General features: G+C 45.2%; 1 protein-coding gene across 5 annotated transcripts in view; it reads right to left on the reverse strand.

Moving 5' to 3' along the window:
• Positions 1-17,530, reverse strand: part of atp11c (ATPase phospholipid transporting 11C) — a 131,133-nt gene extending 113,603 nt beyond the window's left edge. For 2 of the 5 annotated variants that reach the window (XR_005457827.1, XM_038775990.1), the window contains exon 1: positions 17,229-17,530. Coding sequence is in view for 4 of the 5 variants with exons in the window: in XM_038775990.1 (XP_038631918.1) it covers positions 17,229-17,255 (27 nt within the window). In the remaining variant the exon portion in view is untranslated. Of the gene's footprint in view, positions 1-1,485; positions 1,504-17,228 lie in introns of those variants that run through there. The other 3 variants (XM_038775989.1, XM_038775987.1, XM_038775992.1) reach the window with 3 other exon arrangements.
• Between the last annotated feature and the right edge of the window lie 3,096 nt (positions 17,531-20,626).

The raw sequence follows: 20,626 nt of genomic DNA on the forward strand, positions 1-20,626 counted from the left end.
ACGTGAGGTTGCTCATTATGACAGAAATAATAGAAAATCAGTATTATTTAAATGAAGGGACACTGCAGAATGCTGCTCTACAGAGGGTTCTGGGAGAACTTGTGCATGAAGTACAAAAAAGGTAGCATGTAGGAACAACAATTAGGAAGGCAAGTGGAATATCTTGGCCTTCATTGCAAGGGGATTGGAATATAAAAAGTTGGGAAGTCATTCTACAACTACACGGGGCATTGGTGAGACCCCACCTGGAGTGTGTACAATTCTCGTCACCTTACTTATGGGAGTCAGTTCAGGAAGGTTCACTAGGCCAGGCCGATTCCTGTGAGGAAGTGATTGTCCTGAGGAAAAGTTGAGCAGGTTGGGTCCATAATCATTAGAGTTTAGAAGGATGAGAGGTGATCACATTGAACCATCAAGATTCTGAGGGGGCTTGGTGGGTAGATGCTGAGAGGATGTTTCCCCCTCATGGGGGACCAAGAACTAGGGGGCAATTTCAAAATAAGGGGTCACTCATTTAATGAGAAACATCTCAGAGTGTGGAATTCTCTTTCACAGTGAGCAGTGGCGGTTGGGTCACTGAATGTATTCAGGGTCAACTTAAACAGATTGTTAATTGGCAAGGGAGCCATGGGTTAATGGGGCCAGGCAGGAAAATGGAGTTCAGGCCAATCAGATCATACTGAATGGCAGAGCAGGCCCGAGGGACTGAATGACATACTGTCATCTTCTTAAAAGCTCAGGATGATGTGCCAATACAAAGTTTCACGTTTGCCATTCCAAAAAAATCATGTGATTTCAACATAAATCTACTTCCCCCTAAAGGGAATGGCTAATAGTTTCATCACAATGTCAAAACAGTGAAAAATCAAAGGGCAATTTCAATAGAGCAATGATATGGAAACTGGATCATTCATATGGCTACCTTAAAGACCTGCTCAGGTAGGGAGCAGTTATTTAACCCATCCAAAGAATGGCACAATAAAACCGTTCCACCAATTTATTTTGAGAGATTCTTTCCAGAATAGAAACTCTTCCAAGATCAACCATCACTTCATTAGTATTATGCTCCACTATTTAAGTGGAAGGGAATGTGTCAATAGTGGAATCATGCAATTATTTAAGTGCAACCTCATCTCAGAGTTGGGAGGTTGTGGAACTGGGTTGTAGTTTTGTTAAGCTCTGCACTCATTCAACATACTGAAGGCAACGAGGCTGTCACAAAAGAAAGCATGCAAAATTTTAAAAAACTGCAGGATGATTATATTCTTCAGTGGAGTCGAGTTTTTCTCCATGTATATTGAACACTGTGTACACACAATGTTTGGAGGCAACTTTCTAAAATATATTTTCAATATTTTTATTGTCAATCCAGCGGTAACCTACAACCATTTTTGTTCAAACTGGACTTTTCACACTGCAAATGATCCATTAAAAATCAAACTGTCAAGAACTCAATTATTGTGTCGGCACATTTTTGTATCTTACCATTTTGTACCAATCCAGACTCCATATGGAATATCAACAGATGGAAAATTAATCAAGTTACAGGAAATTTGTTCTTCAGTATCCCAGAACAAACATCTTCAAGTCCTTTTATGATTGCAGCAGAGTCAGGTTCATGGAATGCATTCAGAAAAGAGACACGGGTTAATGCGCACATTCTAAATGGACAAGCTCTGGTAGTCACCTCAGATGATATAATGCAGATGGTCATTTAGCCAAGCGTCAAGTTGGCTCAGTGAAAGAGCGATCCAATTAGTCCCAGTTTCCTGCTACTTCGCCAGAGCATGAACTTCTTCATACAAGCTGTTCACTTCAAATATTTACCTAAGCTACTGTTGAATCTGCTTTCTTCACCCTTTCAGGCCATACATTCCAAAATCATAACTTGTTGCCTAAAACAATTCTCATCTCATCTTGGATCCTCTTGCCAATTACTTTAAGTCCATGTCCTCTCCCCGGAAACAGTTTCTCCTTATTTACTCTTATCACAAACCATCATGAATACTCCGGTCAAACCGCCCCTTTAAAGTTCTTTGCGAACTCCAGATTTTCCAGTCTCACCATGAACTTCAGCTCATTCATCTGTCATACCATTCTGGCAAATCTCCTCCGCACCCACTCTATGGCTTGACACCCTTCCCAAAGTGTGGTGCCCTGAGTTGAGCGACACAATTCTTCAGGTGGGGCCTAGCCAGGTGCTTTATAAAAATCATGCTGGATAAGTTAAAAGTACAGGGATCCATTTTATTACATAAATTCATTTAAACATAACATCCTTGATTTTGTATTCCACATCTCCAGTAATAAAGCCCAAAATCCGATGTGCTTTCGCACTTTTCTGAACTTGTGCCACGTTCAAAGATTTGTGCGTGTACAAATTATATTAGAAAAATATGTTAAGCTTATAAATTCTTGGCAAAAATTACAGTGAAGCAAGACAGAAGGCAACTCTGGTTTCAGACCATTCTGCACCATTATTAAACAATTGACTACAATCCTGATATTGAACAGATCGCCAAGTACAACTTCCATTGTAGTTTGTATGTGTGGCACCTCAATATTTTGGTGGCAGTCATGAACATTCTCAATACGTTTATAGCTGGTTCGGTTTGGAACATGCCAAAAAAATGTTAAGGAAGGTTCAGACTCAATTTAAAGATCTGCTTCCACATCCTCCCCTGGCAACGCGTTCCAGGCAATCACCATTCTGTGTAAAAAAGCTGCCTCGCACATCTCCTCTAAACTTTGCCCCAAGGACCTCAAACCTATGCCCCCTGGTGCCTGCCCATACACTCTATCCACGTCCCTCAATCTTGTAGACCTCTATCAGTCACCCCTCAACCTCTGTCGTTCTAATGAAAACAGTCCGAGTTATTTCACCCTCTCCACATAGCTAACACCCTCCAGACCAGACAACATCTTAGTAAACCTCCTCTGCACCCTCTCCAAAGCCTCCATATCTTTATTGTAGTGCTGTGACCAGAATTGTGCCCAATATTCCAAGCGCAGCCGTACCAAGGTTCTATACAACTGTAGCATGACTTGCCAGTTTTTATATTCTATGCCCTGTCCAATGAAGTGGCGATGCAGGCTCTGGACTGTGGTGAGCACAGTAAGAAGTCTTACAACACCAGGTTAAAGTCCAACAGGTTTGTTACAAATCACTAGCTTTCGGAGCACTGCTCCTTCCTCAGGTGAATGAAGAGGTAGGTTCTAGAAAAATATATGTATGGACAAAGTCAAAAATGCAAGACGATACTTTGAATCCGAGTCTTTGCAGGTAATTAAGTCTTTACAGGTCCAGATGGAGCATGTTAAAGAGGTGTGAATTGTCTCAAGCCAGGACAGTTGGTAGGATTTTGCAAGCCCAGGCCAGATGGTGGGGGGTGAATGTAATGCAACATGAATCCAAGGTCCCTGTTGAGACCGCACTCATGCGTGCGGAACTTGCCTATAAGTTTCTGCTCGGCGATTCTGCGTTGTCGCACGTCCTGAAGGCAGCCTTAGAGAACACTTGCCTGAAGATCAGAGGCTGAATGCCCTTGACTGCTGAAGTGTTCCCCGACTGGAAGGGAACATTGCTGCGGCGTCTGCATGGTCTCGCCACTGTACCACGCTTTGAGACATCCTTTCCTGCAGCGTATGAGGTAGACGTTGGCCGAGTCACACGAGTATGTACCACGTACCTGGTGGGTGGTATTCTCACGTGTAATGGTGAAACCCATGTCGATGATCTGGCACGTTTCTGGAACCTACCTCTTGTAATTAACGGTAGCATTGTGGATAGCACAATTGCTTCACAGCTCCAGGGTCCCAGGTTCGATTCCAGCTTGGGTCACTGTCTGTGCGGAGTCCGCACATCCTTCCCGTGTATGCGTGGGTTTCCTCCGGGTGCTCGTTTCCTCCCACAGTCCAAAGATATGCAGGTTAGGTGGATTGGCCATGATAAATTGCCCATGGTGTCCAAAATTGCCCTTAGTAGTGGGTGGGTTACTGGGTTATGGGGATAGGGTGGAGGTGTTGACCTTGAGTAGGGTGCTCCTTCCAAGAGCCGGTGCAGACTCGATAGGCCGAATGGCCTCCTTCTGCACTGTAAATTCTATGAATCTATTCACCTGAGGAAGGAGCAGTGCTTCGAAAGCTAGTGATTCGAATCAAACCTGTTGGACTTTAACCTGGTGTTGTAAGACTTCTTACTGTCCAATGAAGGCAAGCATTCCGTATGCTTTCTTGACTACCTTGTCCACTTGTGTTGCCACTTTCAAAGATCTGTGGGCCTGCACGCCCAGCTCTATCTGGCTTTCTATATTCCTAAGTTTTGCCATTAACTGTAATTTTCCCTCTATGTTAGACCTACCAAAATGCATTTATTGGACATAGATATTAAATACCGAGGGCTACAGTTAAGGGAGGAAGGGAGGGGACATTGGGACCGGTTCTGGGGGAGGTGAGACTACTACAAATTGGACGGTCTATACCTGGGCCAGATTGGAACCAATGTCCTTGGGGGTGCTTTTGCTGACGCTGTTGGGAAGGGTTTAAACTAATGTGGCAGAGGGGTGGTAATCAAATGATGTGGTTAGTGGACAGTAAGGAGGTAGTAACTAAAGCCTGTAAGGAACTAGATCATGAAGTCAGCGCAACGAAGGAAGAGTAGGCAGGAAGCAGATGATGAACACAAAGGGACTGGTGGTCTGAGGGGCATTTGTCTTAATGCAAGAAGTGTAGTTGGTAAGGCAGATGAATTTAGGGCTTGGATTAGTACCTGGGAATATGATGTTATTGCTATTACTGAGACTTGGTTGAGGGAAGGGCATGATTGACAACTAAATATCCCAGGGTATCGATGCTTCATGCGGGATAGAGAGGGAGGTAAAAGGGTTGGAGGAGTTGCAGTACTGGTCAGAAAGGATATCACAGCTGTGCTGAAGGAGGGCACTATGGAGGGCTCGAGCAATGAGGCGATATGGGCAGAGCTCAGAAAAAGTAAGGGTGCGGTAACAATGTTAGGTCTGTACTACAGACCTCCAAACAGCGAGCGTGAGAAAGAGGTACAAATATGTAAACAGATTATGGAAAGATGTAGGAGCAATAGGGTGGTGGTGATAGGAGATTTTAATTTTCCCAACATTGACTGGGATACACTTAGTGTCAAAGGTCTAGATGGAGCAGAATTTGTAAGGAGCATCCAGGAGAGCTTTCTAGAGCAGTATTTAAATAGTCCAACTCGGGAAGAGGCCATACTGGACCTGGTGTTGGGGAATGAGCCCGGCCAGGTGGTTGAAGTTTCAGTAGGGGATTACTTTGGGAATAGTGATCACAATTCCATAAGTTTTAGAATACTCATTGCCAAAGACGAGAGTGGTCCTAAAGGAAGAGTGCTAAATTGGGGAAAGGCCAACTATACCAAAATGCGGCAGGAGCTGGGGAATGTGGATTGGGAGCAGCTGTTTGAAGGTAAATCCACATTTGATATGTGGGAGACTTTTAAAGAGAGGTTGATTAGAGTGCAGGACTCCCTGTGAAAATGAGGGATAGAAATGGCAAGATTAGGGAACCATGGATGACAGGTGAAATTGAGGGACTAGCCAAGAGGAAAAAGGAAGCATACATTAAGGTCTAGGCGACTGAAGGCAGACGAAGCTTTGGAAGAATATCAGGAATATAGGGCCAATCTGAAACGAGGAATCAAGAGGGCTAAAAGGGGTCATGAAATATCTTTAGCAAACAAGGTTTAGGAAAACCCCAAAGCCGTTTATTCATATACAAGGAGCAAGAGGGTAACTAGAGAAAGGGTTGACCCACTCAAGGACAAAGGAGGAAAGTTATGCGTGGAGTCAGAGAAAATGGGTGAGATTCTTAACGAGTCAGTATTCATCGAGGAGAGGGGCATGACGGATGTTGATGTTAGGGATAGATGTTTGATTACTCTAGGTCAAGTCGGCACAAGGAGGACGTGTTGGGTATTCTAAAAGGTATTAAGGTGGACAAGTCCCCAGGTCCGGATGGGATCTATCCCAGGTTACTGCGGGAAGTGAGAGGGGAAATAGCTGGGGCGTTAACAGATATCTTTGCAGCATCCTTGAACACGGGTGAGGTACCGGAGGACTGGAGAATTGCTAATGTTGTCCCCTTGTTTAAGAAGGGTAGCAGGGATAATCCAGGTAATTATAGACCAGTGAGCCTGACGTCAGTGGTAGGGAAGCTACTGGAGAAGATACTGAGGGATGGGATCTATACACACTTGGAAGAAAATGGGCTTTTCAGAAATAGGCAACACAGTTTTGTGCAGGGAAGGTTATGTCATACCAACTTAATAGAATTCTGAGGAAGTGACAAAGTTGATTGATGAGGGAAGGGCTGTAGATGTCATATACATGGAGTTCAGTAAGGTGTTTGATAAGGTTCCCCATGGTAGGCTGATGGAGAAAGTGAAGTCTCATGGGGTCCAGGGTGTACTAACTAGATGGATAAAGAACTGGCTGGGCTACAGGAGACAGAGAGTAGTAGTGAAAGGGAGTTTCTTAAAATAGAGAACTGTGACCAGTGGTGTTCCACAGGGATCCGTACTGGGACCACTGTTGTTTGTGATATACATAAATGATCTGGAGGAAGGTATGTGGTCTGATTAGCAAGTTTGCAGATGACACTAAGATTGGTGGAGTAGCAAATAGCGAGGACTGTCAGAGAATACAGCAGAATCTAGATAGATTGGGGAGTTGGGCAAAAAAATGGCAGATGGAGTTCAATCCAGACAAATGCGAGGTGATGCATTTTGGAAGATCCAATTCAAGAGCAAACTATACGGTAAATGAAAAAGCCCTGGGGAAAATTGATGTACAGAGAGATCTGGGTGTTCAGGTCCATTGTACCCTGAAGGTGGCTGTGCAGGTCGATAGAGTGGTCAAGAAAGCATATGGCATGCTTTCCTTCATCAGAAGGGGTACTGCGTACAAGAGTTGGCAGGTCATGTTACAATTGTATAAAACTTTGGTTCGGCCACATTTGGAATAGTGCGTTTAGTTCTGGTCGCCACATTACCAAAAGGATGTGGATGCTTTGGAGAACGTGCAGAGGAGGTTCATCAGGATACTGCCTGGTATGGAGGGTGCTAGCTATGAAGAGAGGTTGAGTAGATTAGGATTATTTTCATTAGAAAGACAGAGGTTGAGAGGGGACCTCATTGAGGTCTACAAAATAATAAGAGGTATAGACAGGGTGGATAGCAAGAAGCTTACACCCCCCCCCCCTCCCAGAGTGGGGGACACAATTACTAGGGGTCACGAGTTCAAGGTGAGAGGGGAAAAGTTTCAGGGAGATATACGTGGAAAGTTCTTTATGCAGAGGGTGGTGGGTGCCTGGAACGCATTGCCAGCGAAGGTGGTAGATGCGGGCACAATAACGTAATTTAAGATGTATCTAGACAGATACATGAATGGGCAGGGAGCAGAGGGATACAGATCCTTAGAAAATAGGCGACGGTTTTAGATAGAGGATCTGGATCGGTGCAGGCTTGGAGGGCCAAAGGGCCTGTTCCTGTGCTGTGTTTTTTTCTTTGTTCTTTGTACTAACCAACTAATCTCACCTTCAAAGTGGAATCTTGGATTCTCCACTGAAATAAAATGTTCAGTGATGCAAAATGAGCATTCTTAACAGTGTATTGCCTCAGCGTGTTAAACCTGTTTTATTTCAGTTTGAGTCTTAAAAACATACCCCTAATTCAACATAATTCTGGTGCAGCAGAGCCACATTTCCTAGATTACACAACATGAACTGCACCATGCTGGTGCACCGTCAGAATGATCAATTGCCTCTATTGACAACAAATTTTATGGTTTTAAATACAATTGCTGCAAAACAATTTAAATGGTAAAGTTGATAAGACAGCACATCAATTAACGCAGGACAGCCAAAAATAGCTTAGGCCGACAGCTTAGTTTACTTGTTTAAGAAAAACTGCTTAAGAAGATCTGACCAAGTGAAACAGTAAAGCAGAGACTGCTTAACATTAATTTTGGTTCTCAAGGAGAGGGATGTTGGTACTTGGGAATGGAACACTTCATTTTGGACTAAATATATTTTGAACATATGTTTCCAATGCATAGATTTTACAAATAGGAGTGCTCAAGTGAAGACGTACATTTGTGCTGCAATTTTTAAACATATTTCTTCAGAAGCGTGGTGGTTCTGTTGTTGCATAACATTTTCCTTTTCGTTGCTGACAATTTCCATCAGTCACTGCAGCAATGGGTGCCAATATTTGCAGGGATTCCACTGCCAGTATCCATAAGTCCATTTGGCCCATCGTGTCTGCTCCACCACTATGTTGCATCATGATATTTCGCACAACAGAAATTATATTGACTCCAAATGAGACAACCTACATTGGCATTTAGCAGTTTCGCGCAATGGCTTGAGGAAATATGTTTGAACTGCCCAAAGTCATTTCATATTAGCTCTCAAAAATGTTCTCATCATTCGAGCATTTCTTACCTCGACTTGACAATTCCAACATATTCCTGGCTGATATTGCACATTTACCATTGTGCAAACTTGACATCAGCCAAAACTCAACTTCCCATGGCTTAACTTGCACCAAGTTCCATTTACCCACCATTCCTGTGCCTAGCAACTTACATTGGCACGCCATTGAGCAACATTTTTATATTAAAATCCTTGTTTTCAAATCCCTCCTTATCTCCGTAATCTTCTCCAGTAACATAACCCTCTTGAGAAATCTGGGCTCATCTAATTCTGGACTTGTATCCCTGATTTTTAATCTTTCCACCATTGGTGACTGTGCCTTCAATTGCCAGGGCATCAAGCTCCTCCCTAAACCCCTGATTTTCTCTAACTGTCTCCTCCTGTAACATGCTCGTTAAACTGGATCTCCCACCAAACTGACCCAATAGCTTCTTCGGCAGCTCAGTGTCAAATTTTACTTTGCTCCTGTGAAGCTCTTCAAGACATTTTACTGCATGTTGTTGTGTAAATGAGAGAGAATAAAGACAGTTACATACAACTTGATCTTGCTTCAACACTACAATGCCTTTCAAATTAACATCGTTTTGAGGGATTAAATGGCCTCTACTAGTTTTGCATTCAATGAGACTAAAGGTTAGTCTTTGATCTAATTTCACATTCCCATTTTTGCTCCCTAATCCCTCAATATCTTTTATTTTCAAAAATCTAATACTATCACCATTAAAATTTGCAACTTATCCCTGTCCACTGCTATGTCCAACAACCCTGACCACCCAACTCGCAGAGAAATGATGGCTAAACACGGGATCAGGACATAAACGCACAAAATGTCCTTGCCTTGAAATTTAATGGTAGCCATGTGGAGATGCCGGCGTTGGACAGGGGTGAGCACAGTAAGATGTCTTACAATACCAGGTTAAAGTCCAACAGGTTTGTTTTGAATCACTAGCTTTCGGAACACAGCTCCTTCCTTATATTCATCCAAAGAAGGAGCTGTGCTCCGAAAGCTAGTGAATCGAAACAAACCTGTTGGACTTTGACCTGTTGTAATACTTCTTATTGAAATTTAATGATCTTAATTGTCACAAGTAGGCTTACATTAACACCGCAATGAAGTTACTGTGAAAAGGTTGTCACACCACAATCCGGCGCCTGTTCGGGTACACAGGGAGAATTCAGAATGTCTAATTCACCTTTCAGCACGTCTTTCGGGACTTGTGGGAGGAAACCAGAGCACCTCCGGAGGAAACCCACGCAGATACAGGGAGAACGTGCAGACTCCGCACCGACAGTGACCCAAGCTGGGAATCGAACCTGGGACCCTGCCGCTGTGAAGCAACAGTGTTAACCACTGTGCTGCCATGCAGACCCACGGATGTAGCTCCTAATTTTAAATGGGGAATTTTCCAAGGGCAGGAAAAGAATATGCAAAGTGGACAGAGGACCACTGATGAGGTTGCCTGATTTACATCAAAACAGTGGAGTGGACTGGTTCTAGTGTCTCTGCTATGATGCTGAAATTTAAACTTTCTAGAGATTGTTTGCTTTCTTAATATCGTTAATAATAATAAAAGTAAAAATTATGACATGTGTTTCCAGAGCATCGCAACTTTCAATTTTTGTCTTTAATATTTGGTCAGGTGAAAATGAAAATGAAATGAAAATGAATGAAAATCGCTTATTGTCACGAGTAGGCTTCAATGAAGTTACTGTGAAAAGCCCCCAGTCGCCACATTCCGGCGCCTGTTCGGGGAGGCTGGTACGGGAATCGAACCGTGCTGCTTGGTCTGCTTTAAAAGCCAGCGATTTAGCCTGGTGAGCTAAACCAGCCCCTGGTTTCCAGGGGAGGGAGTGGGACAGATGTTTCACAACATAGTTGAACAAGTATCACTTTAAAGGAGAAAGATGGAGTGCAAGGTGAGTGGACGGCGAGAAGAGAAAATGTGTGCAAGTGAGCGAGAGACAGCAATAACAAACAAAACACATCACATAAGGAAGCACTGACTGATGAAATGGCGAGTCAATTTATCTGATATCAATCACATGTGTTGCTCCACATCTACCATTTAGGGTGTGTGCACAAGAAGCTCCCTGGCATTTACTGTAGAAAAACCTCAGATGGATGGAAGGAAGTGAAAAGCACATGGACCCTTGGGTGTCATAAGAGGTCTTGGCACAACAGCCCAAATATCTGAAATTACATACACGTTTCTACATCAGAATAACAGTTTTAAAACAGCAGCAAGAGATTAAATGTGTTTTGGGGGCAGAAATGCTGAATGCAGCATTCAATATATTAGTTTAAAATCCAGCTCAGACAAGATGGGCAAAAAACAATTTGCTGGAGATCATCTGTCAAGCTTTGTAAACAAGATCAACAAATCATGGGTGAATAATCTTCATATAAAGGTAGCACACAAAAAGAAAGCAAACCACCCGGTTTCTCTCTCTGATCTTGCAATAACTTGGCATTTCGCCAAGGAAATTAATGCTGCTAATTTAGTGAGACTGTCAAGAATAATTTGCCTTCGGGAGACCTCCGCACCTATTTAGACCACTTCGCTGTGCAAAGTACCTGAACAACAGTACGACCTTAATGGGGACAGGCCTGGTCAGTGTCAACATCACAGCATGCACCCTACTGCCCGGAAGCAAAACAACCTGGAAGCAAAGCAGAGGAGCTTGTGCGATTGCCCACAAGTATAGCGGTGAATGCTTTCCTGCGTTATTTCTGCACTACTCAAAGATATTTGTGGAAATGAACAGCAGGCTGCTCCATCAAGCACTATAGACAAAGTCACTGTTTGATTCAGGTGTAATTGTTGTACAAAACTAGGAATGCCTGCATTTTAACATAACTGCAACTTCCCAGGTTCACATCAAATCGATATCAGTTCTTTTGGAGTATTTACAACAGCAGGTAAATTCTTGAAGGCTTGGACGGTCAAAATGAGGAACTGTTGCAATTCAAAGTAATTTTGTTTGGCCGATACACATTAGTCCCAAATTGGAAAGGGGAAAAACAGTGGAACAAATTCATTCGACAGCCTGATTCGGGATATGAAAATAAAACCAGTCAGTTTTTTGTCCTAGTAGAGCTGTGCTCTTTCTTGCACCAGGCCAGCTCCTGCACACAAAGTTGACAAACTACCCACTATCTAAAAAGTTGCAAGCACATGGCCGTCTTCACTAATTTGCATGGAATGTCCATCTCTGCATCAACAAAAACCACAAGAGATAAATCTTTCAAAAAAAACACACAAATCTCACTAAACATCATGTACCCTCTTCACCATCTACAACTGCAAAATCTAGATCTACAGAGTGCCTTTTCAATGAATCGAAGGGAAAGCCAGGATAATTATTTTCCTCTTCTGTACTGTCTTGGGTATTTTGCCAAGAGAGACAAACACTCAGATATCAGTATCGACTGCATGCACGCAGCATAGGTAGAGGCTCAGCTGTGAAAGTGAAAGCTTAATTTAATAACACGTCAAAAGACTCCAAGGAGAATCATGGACACATGATTTAAAAGTAAAGGTTACACAGAATGGGTAGAAAGGTTAAAAACAGAACATGACCTCAGAATATATTAGGGAGCAGAGGGCAGATGAAAATAGATTTGGCTGAATTATCAAGATTGAAAACTTAAAACATACGGTAATTGGGGCTAAAGAAGTGAAATATGGCAGGTCGCTCAGGCTTTTTTTTTGTCCTCCAAACATCTCCTGGAAATGATGATTCATAGTGTCCATGTGGTCATGCTTCATTTGTAACCCCAAAGAGCAAGTCATAGCGCATTAGTCAATTGCAGGCAGTATTACAGGCCATAGCTAAACGGGACGAACCCACACTTATCTTTGTGCTAGATTTGCAGTTATTATTTAACAGCATCAAGAGCAAGAACAATAGCTAGCCAAGGACACCTTTACTGATGTGCTGAGCATAATCAGCTAACTCAGCACAGACCAGGAAGCAAATCTGCTCACAGTTATGATCAGAAATTAGCTTTTTCCCATATAGATCACATACCCGATGATGCTATTTACCTACCAAGCTACCAAAGGATTCAAGAATGTATTTAATGAGATTAATGCTGGGTGTAAGATTGATATATTATGGCAAAAAATTATTTCTCACATGCTTCATTAGCTACCATTGTGATTTTTAATGTGCAACATTTTACTGTGCTATTTTTCCAGTACTAACAAACACTACGGCCCTGGGTGAGTACATCTCCAACAAGAAGCTCAGCACCATCCAGATCAAAGCAGACTACCTGACTGACACCTCATCCACCACCTCACATGTTCACTCCCAGCACTGACAAACAGTGGCAGTAATGTGTTCGGTTGAAAAGATGCACTGCAGTAACTCGCCAAGACTCTGATTCAACGGCACTTTTAAATAAAAACAGCCACTTAAATAACTGATATACATGTAGCAGTGAACTTCAAATTATCCACTAAACACTCGCATTTGGAGCTCAAACTCTGGAATAAATATCACTTAATCAGCACCGAAAGGAATAAGCAACTTCAAATTACAGTCAAGCCGTGCAAAAATATATGTTCATTTACCACTGGATTCAATAAAATGATCAGGCAAACCACCGCTGTTGTCCATCAAACTAAATAAATTTAATTTTTAATACCCTTGATTTGGGTAAACTCCACCAAGCACATGAGTCAAAGCCAACATACAGTGCAGCTTCACTTAGTGGAAAAATCAGAAGCTTACATAGTAGTTCAAATGACAGGATCAAGAGGGTCAGAATAGCGTAGTGCGAAGATACAATAGAATCCAAAAGATCTCTAAAGTGCCGAAGGAGGCCATTTGGCCCATCATGCCTGCACCAACTCTCCGCAGGAGAATGCTACATAGGCCCACTCCACCAACCTATCCACACAACCCTGTACGCCCTCTTTGGACACAAAGGGCAATTTAGCATGGCCAATCCACCAAACCCGCACATCTTTGGACTGTGGGAGGAAACCAGAGCACCCGGAGGAAACTCCCGCAGACCCAGGGAGATTCTGCAAATTCCAGACAGCCACCCAAGGCCAGAATCAAACAAGAGTCCTATGAGGCAGCAGTGCTAACCACTGTGTCATCACTTTTTTTTTAAAGCAAGTGACTATTACATGGAACAGAGGAATTTCATAGGAAAACCAGCTTCAATAAAAGGTCTCCAATCCATTGACTGTCTACACCTCCGCTGCCTTGGGAAAGCGGGCAGCATTCATAAAAAAGACCCCTCCCACCAGGGTTATTCGTTCTTCTAACCACTTCCATCATGCAGAAGATACAAAGATCTGAGAATATGCGCTAACCGATTCAAAAACAGCTTCTTCCCCGCTGTTACCAGACTACTAAATGACTCTCTTATGGACACCTCTCCATGCACCTTCTCTACTGAATAATACTACACTCTATATGCATCGCCTGATGTCTGTGTTCATGTATTTACATCGTGTATTTATCGTATGTCCTGTTTTTCATGTATGGACCGATCTGCCTGGACTGAAAGCAGAACAATACTTTTCAATATACCTCGTTACACGTGACAATAAATCTAAACTTAAAATCTAAGAAAAACACAGCATGGTAACTGCAGGTAATTTCAATGTTAAGTGGCCATATGCTTTTTTCCATTCTTAGGACACATCTAAATCATTCTGAATGCATACACTTTAATTACTAATACACAAGCATATTAGGAAAATAAACTAACCGTTAACTGTACAGTCCAAAAAAGGTAAGTTACAACAGGTTTTCTCATATATTATTGAGCAGCTTTGGTATATGCTCGATTGCAGCAGAACCAATTTAGAAAATTAAACTGCATGTTTACTTGATCAGTTTGCTTCACCAACAAACAAGCAGAAGTGTCTGTGAAATAATCGCAGAATTACTTCCAACATAAATTTAAACCTTGGTGAAAAATTCGATGTGCTCTCTTTATAGCGTGTTACATTTTGGTCTAGTAAGATGTTAGATGGGCAATCTACTTTGTTATTTAAGCAATGCCTGGAAATAAAATTACGGGGAACCCTCATTAGAGGGTTTAAACGTGGATTAATGGTTGATACGCGTTGCGACTTGCTCTGTCAATTTAGTATAATTAGTACAGCGTGGGCAGATGCATGTCCGCTGCGTGTTCCACTCTCTCCTGTATCTTCGTCCTTCTTTTTTTTTGCAGACCTCTTCAAAGTCATGAAATTTAACACTTCCCTTGATCATATTTTGCAGCTGAATTGTTCAGAGGTGAAACAACCTGGTGACCATCGCAGCAATCTTACTGAAGAAATGAAATTCCTTCAATGGAGCAGAAATGTCATTTGAATTTTTACCATCCCATAAGATGCATTTGTATTAAGAGGCTGCACTAATCATAACCAGGGCCTGGTTTAGCACAGGGCTAAATAGCTGGCTTTTAAAGCAGACCAAGGCAGGCCAGCAGCGTGGTTTCAATTCCCGTACCAGCCTCCCCGAACAGGCGCCGGAATGTGGCAACTAGGTGCTTTTCACAGTAACTTCATTTGATGCCTACTTGTGACAATAAGCTATTTTCATTTCGATTTACAAGGCTCATATTAAAAAATTGATTAGTACTTCGAAATTAGCCCAAGATGGCAGCAGATTGGTGCAGTGGTTGAGGACCCGGGTTCGATCCCAGCCCCGGGTCACTGTGTGGAGTTTGAAGATTCTCTGTGTTGCATGGGTCTCACTCTCACAACACAAAGATGTGCAGGCTAGGTGAAGTGGCCGTGCTAAATTGCCCCTTGATTGATAAAAAAAGAATTGGGTACTCTAAATTTAAAATTCAAGAATGGCAGTTAAATTACATATTTTCAGTAAAAATTCTAAAGTCGGTTCCCCGTTTAACCTCAGTATAATCTTCAGAGACATAATTGTAATTAACTTTATACCACGCGACATATGCTTGAAAGTATTTGACAATGGGCTATGAAGAGATTTTGCAGACTGTAAGACAGTGGAATTTTCCACAGAATCTCAAGTAGAATCTGTATCCAATTAAGTTTACAGCTCCTGATCACGATTATCCAGCAATGCTGATGAGAACATTTGTGCGGATGTTGATGAGGAACGGGCTCGAGTATGAAGAGTCAACACTCTCCTGCTGACGTGGAAAATGGCTAGCTGGATCAAATAATGCAGTTTGACTGGCAAAGATGCAACTACGCTGCAGCACCCAAGTGATCCAGAGAAAACAAACCCTGACATCAAAACCCTCAAAGTTTGCACTGGGAGCATTCGCTGACCCGCAACTCTTCCAAGGTGACAGGAGGCAAGTTAAGTAGCCACATCCATCCGAGTGCCCCCAACACAATAGCACATGATTCACAACACTTGGCATAGGACCGTGGCTGGCTGACTAACCTTCCTTCCTGACTCAATATAGACTGAACAGAATAATTCTAAAATTTAACCTGCAGTCTCAGATTTCCTTTCCTCACAGATGGCACTACTTCTGAAAAAGAAAACCGCAGGCCGCATCGCTGTGTCCGCCATCAATAAATGGGTTTTTAAACCGTTCGGAGTATAAATTTCCCAAAGAACCACAAAAGGTGTTAATTTCAGGGAAGAAATTGGAAGCTGGAGCAAATATCATTAATGTCACCACCAGTAAAAACACCTCCTCTATATAGTTTACTGCTAGACTCTTGTTCTAATTATAGATAGAAGTCCGACTAAAAGCCAGTTCTTACACACTGTTCAAAATATCTCCCAAGGTGAAAAGACCCCCAAAGCCCATGCACAGGTAACTTGGGGGGGGGGGGGGGGCAGACTTGTGGAAACTCAGCGAGCACGGAGGAGACTAGCACCGATATCTCCATCCCACATCCCAAAGGAGGGGGTTTGTGCCAATAACTCCTCCCGGGGAACCGACCATGCGATGCAAGGGGGCAGGCTGCAATTCTCAGCACTGGCACTTTGGGACAGAGAACGGAGATTTGGGCAAAGGTGCAAGAGAGATGCCGAGTGGATGGATGACCTTTGGTCAAGGCAACTTTTGCAAGCTGGGTCACGATACAAGGAACGGGCGGGAGACTTTGCAGGAGCCGCTTGCAGGGGAGGGGGATGCGCAGCAGCGAGCCCGGGGCTGTTTCTGCACGCGGGGGCTCCCGGGCTAACGTTCAATTCCCCCCACCCCACCCCCCCGGCCAACTTTCCATCCATCCCTCCCCCCCCCCCGGCCAACGTTCCATCCATCCCCCCCCCCCCCCCCCCCCGGGGCCAACGTTCCATCCACCCACCCCCCCCCCCCCCCCCAACGTTCCACCCATCTCCCCCCCCCCCACGTTCCATTCCCCCCCCCCGGGCCAACGTTCCATCCATTCCCCACCCCCCCCCCGGGCCAACGTTCCACCCATTCCCCCCCCCGGGCCAACGTTTCACCCATTCCTTCCCCCCCCCCGGCCAACGTTCCATCCACCCCCCCCCCCACCACCACGTTCCATCCAGCCACCCCCCCCCCCCCACCACGTTCCATCCAGCCACCCCCCCCCCCACCACGTTCCATCCAGCCACCCCCCCCCCCCCCCACGTTCCATCCAGCCACCCCCCCCCCCCCCGGGCCAACGTTCCATCCTTTCCTCTCCCCCCCCCCCCCCGGGCTGCCGGTGGCCAGTTGGACCGGGAGCGCAGCCTGGGTCCAGCCCCCGTGACAGGGAGTCAGTCAGCGCTGGAGGGACGGGGGTCGGGCAGCCACTCACCCATCGGTTGATTCCACAGCGGAACATGTCGCGCCGCCTCCCTCCTGCTCTCCTCACTCAGCCTCAGCCGCTCGATTCCGGCTGCGCCGCCGCCTCCCGGCGCCTCAGCATTTCAGCGGCCGCCGCTCGGTCTTTCGCTCCCCGCCAGCCGCCGCCGGGGCGGCCGCTTTCAGTCAGTGGAGAAGTCGGACGGATTCCCCCTTTCAGTTAACCGCTCCCTCCTTCCCCACACACCCACCCGGCCACAGGCGCCGCCTTCACTCCATAGTGACTCCTCCCGCGCTGCTGCTCCCGGAGGCGGGCGGAGCGCGGCCACAATAACCGTCACTGCCCGTGCAAGCCTGGCCCCGCCCACCGCGTACCCCGGCCCCGCCCACCGCGTACCCCGGCCCCGCCCACCGCGTACCCCGGCCCCGCCCACCGCGTACCCCGGCCCCGCCCACCCGGTCCCGCCCACGCGTACCACGGCCCCGCCCACCGCGTACCCCGGCCCCGCCCACCGCGTATCCCGGCCCCGCCCACCGCGTATCTTGGCCCCGCCCACCGCGTATCTGCCGGGACTTGTAGTTTACTCTCTTTCCCCAGTTCTCGGCCAGGCAACATCTCCCGGCGGCCAGCGCGGCGCCTTCCAAAGCATCCACCACCCCTAAGAGCACACTCAGCCTGTGCCTGCCATTTGTGTTTCCCCTCTTGGCTCCCCTCGTTCATTGGTTGGTTCTGCAACGGTGTTTGCAAAATTACGCCCCTGGAACATCAATGGATACCATTGGTGGAAGACTGCAGGGTGTCCATTTAAGGCGACTGGCAAACTAACCATGGGGCAAGAAGGATTTTTTGAAACAAGAGCCTCGGAACAACTGTTCCATGGTGTATTCTCCATGGCAATGCCTCGACCAATCAGAGCCTACGTGCCAACCAATCAGCATCCTTTGGCTCATTTGTCCCCTCGGAAATTTTATAGTCTTGTATCTGTCCTGATGAGTGCAAAGCAAAAAGGTTCAACAGCATATCTCTTTTTCAGCAATGTTAAATAGTTTTGTGCAGCTAATAGTTCAGATCTGGAACTCACTGCCAGAGAGTATGGTGGAGATAGATTCAATTGTGCTTTGTAAGGATCCTCTTGTGAATCCTTGTCAGTTCCCTTGTTTTCCTTTCATTCCCTGATCTTTCGGCTTTTCTGATGTTTGTACCTGGACAATTACTGGGGACTGTGCCTTCAGTATGGACTTTTCCTTTAATTTTAGAAAGGAGGACCCCCCCCCCCCATCCCCCCGGCCGTGCAATGTGCTCTTAGGTCTGGTCCAATTGACAGCACGATGGTTACCACTATTGCTTCACAGTGCCAGGGACCTGGGTTCGGTACCCAGCTTGGGTCACTGACTGTGCGGAGTCTGCACGTCCTCCCTGTGTCTGTGTGGGTTTCCTTTGGGTGCTCCAGTTTCCTCCCACAAGTCCCGAAAAATACGTGCTTATTAGCTGAATTGGACATTCTGAATTCTCCCTCTGTGTACCCGAACTAGGGGCTTTTCACAATAACTTCATTGCATGGGTAATGTAAGCCTACTTGTGACAATAATAAAAATTATTATTAAGAGTGACTCCCTAGAGAGGATCCTACGGCCTGAGAGTCCAGCCTGCACCCCGCGTCCTGGGAAGATAGCTGGCTATAATAATATCAATATCAGCAACAAGGACACTTGTATCTCTTTCTTCCATTTTTGTCCCTATCATCTTTGCCCTTTCCCTTTCCCCTGTGTGTGTCTGGCTTATGTGTGTTTGGGTAGAGGATGGGATGGTAAAAAGGAGGGAAGTAATAGATTAGCTGGCCGATATTCTATGATGATCATTGCATGCCTTATCTCTACTGATGATGTGGAGATGCCGGCATTGGACTGGGGTGAGCACAGTAAGAAGTCTTGCAACACCAGGTTAAAGTCCAACAGGTTTGTTACAAACACTAGCTTTCGGAGCACTGCTCCTTCCTCAGGTGAATCAGCTCAGCTCATTCACCTGAGGAAGGAGCAGTGCTCTGAAAGCTAGTGTTTGTAACAAACCTGTTGGACTTTAACCTGGTGTTGCAAGACTTCTTACTTATCTCTATTGATGTTGCTAATAAACAACTTTTTTGTGTTTTACTTACAAATCAGGTGCCTAGATGTCACTTGAGCAGTCAAGGGTCAAAGATCTCATAAACTATATTTGGATTATTGGTTCATTCACTTATGTTGAGACTCCTGGGTCTGTGGGGCTGGACTTTACCAGGGGTGACAGAACAGTTTCCAAAAGGAAAATGGACAGTTGGCTGAGGGGGAAACATATTGCAGGGCTCCAGGGTAACAGCAAGGGCATACAAAGAACAAAGAAAAGTACAGCACAGGACCTACCTGCATTAGACCTTCCAAAATGCATTACCTCACATTTGTCCAGATTAAACTCCATCTGCCATTTCTCCGTCCAAGTGTCCAAACGATCTAAATCCTGCTGTATCCTCTGACAGTCCTCATTGTTATCTGCAAATCCACCAACCTTTGTGTCGTCTACAAACTTACTAATCAGGCCAGTTACATTTTCCTCCAAATCATTTATATATACTACGAACAGCAAATGCCCCAGCACTGACCCCTGCGGTACACCACTCGTCACAGCCCTCCAATTAGAAAAGCACCATTCCATTGCTACTCTTTGCCTTCTATGACCTAGCCAGTTCCACCTTGCCAGCTCACCCCGATCCCATATGACTTCACCTTTTGTACCAGTCTACCATGAGGGACCTTGTCAAAGGCCTTACTGAAGTCCATATAGACAACATCCACTGCCCTACCTGCATCAATCATCTTTGTGACCTCTTGTTAGTGAGACATGACCTCCCCTTCACAAAACCATGCAGTCTCTCACTAATACGTCCGTTTGCTTCCAAATGGGAGCAGATCCAGCCTCGAAGAATTCTCTCCAGTAATTTCCCTCCCAGGGGCCTCACGGTAGCATGGTGGTTAGCATCAATGCTTCACAGCTCCAGGGTCCCAGGTTCAATTCCCGGCTGGGTCACTGTCTGTGTGGAGTCTGCACGTCCTCCCCGTGTGTGCGTGGGTTTCCTCCGGGTGCTCCGGTTTCCTCCCACAGTCCAAAGATGTGCGGGTTAGGTGGATTGGCCATGCTAAAATTTCCCGTAGTGTCAGGTTAATGGGGGGATTGTTGGGTTACGGGTATACGGGTTACGTGCGTTTATGTAGGGTGATCATTGCTCGGCACAACATCGAGGGCCGAAGGGCCTGTTCTGTGCTGTACTGTTCTATGACGTAAGGCTCACCAGCCTGTAGTTCCCTGGATTATCCTTGCTACCCTTCTTAAACAAAGGAACAACATTGGCTATTCTCCAGTCCTCCAGGACATCTCCTGAA

The sequence above is a fragment of the Scyliorhinus canicula genome, chromosome 17 (genome assembly GCF_902713615.1).
Source record: "Scyliorhinus canicula chromosome 17, sScyCan1.1, whole genome shotgun sequence".
Taxonomy (NCBI): Eukaryota; Metazoa; Chordata; class Chondrichthyes; order Carcharhiniformes; family Scyliorhinidae; genus Scyliorhinus; species Scyliorhinus canicula.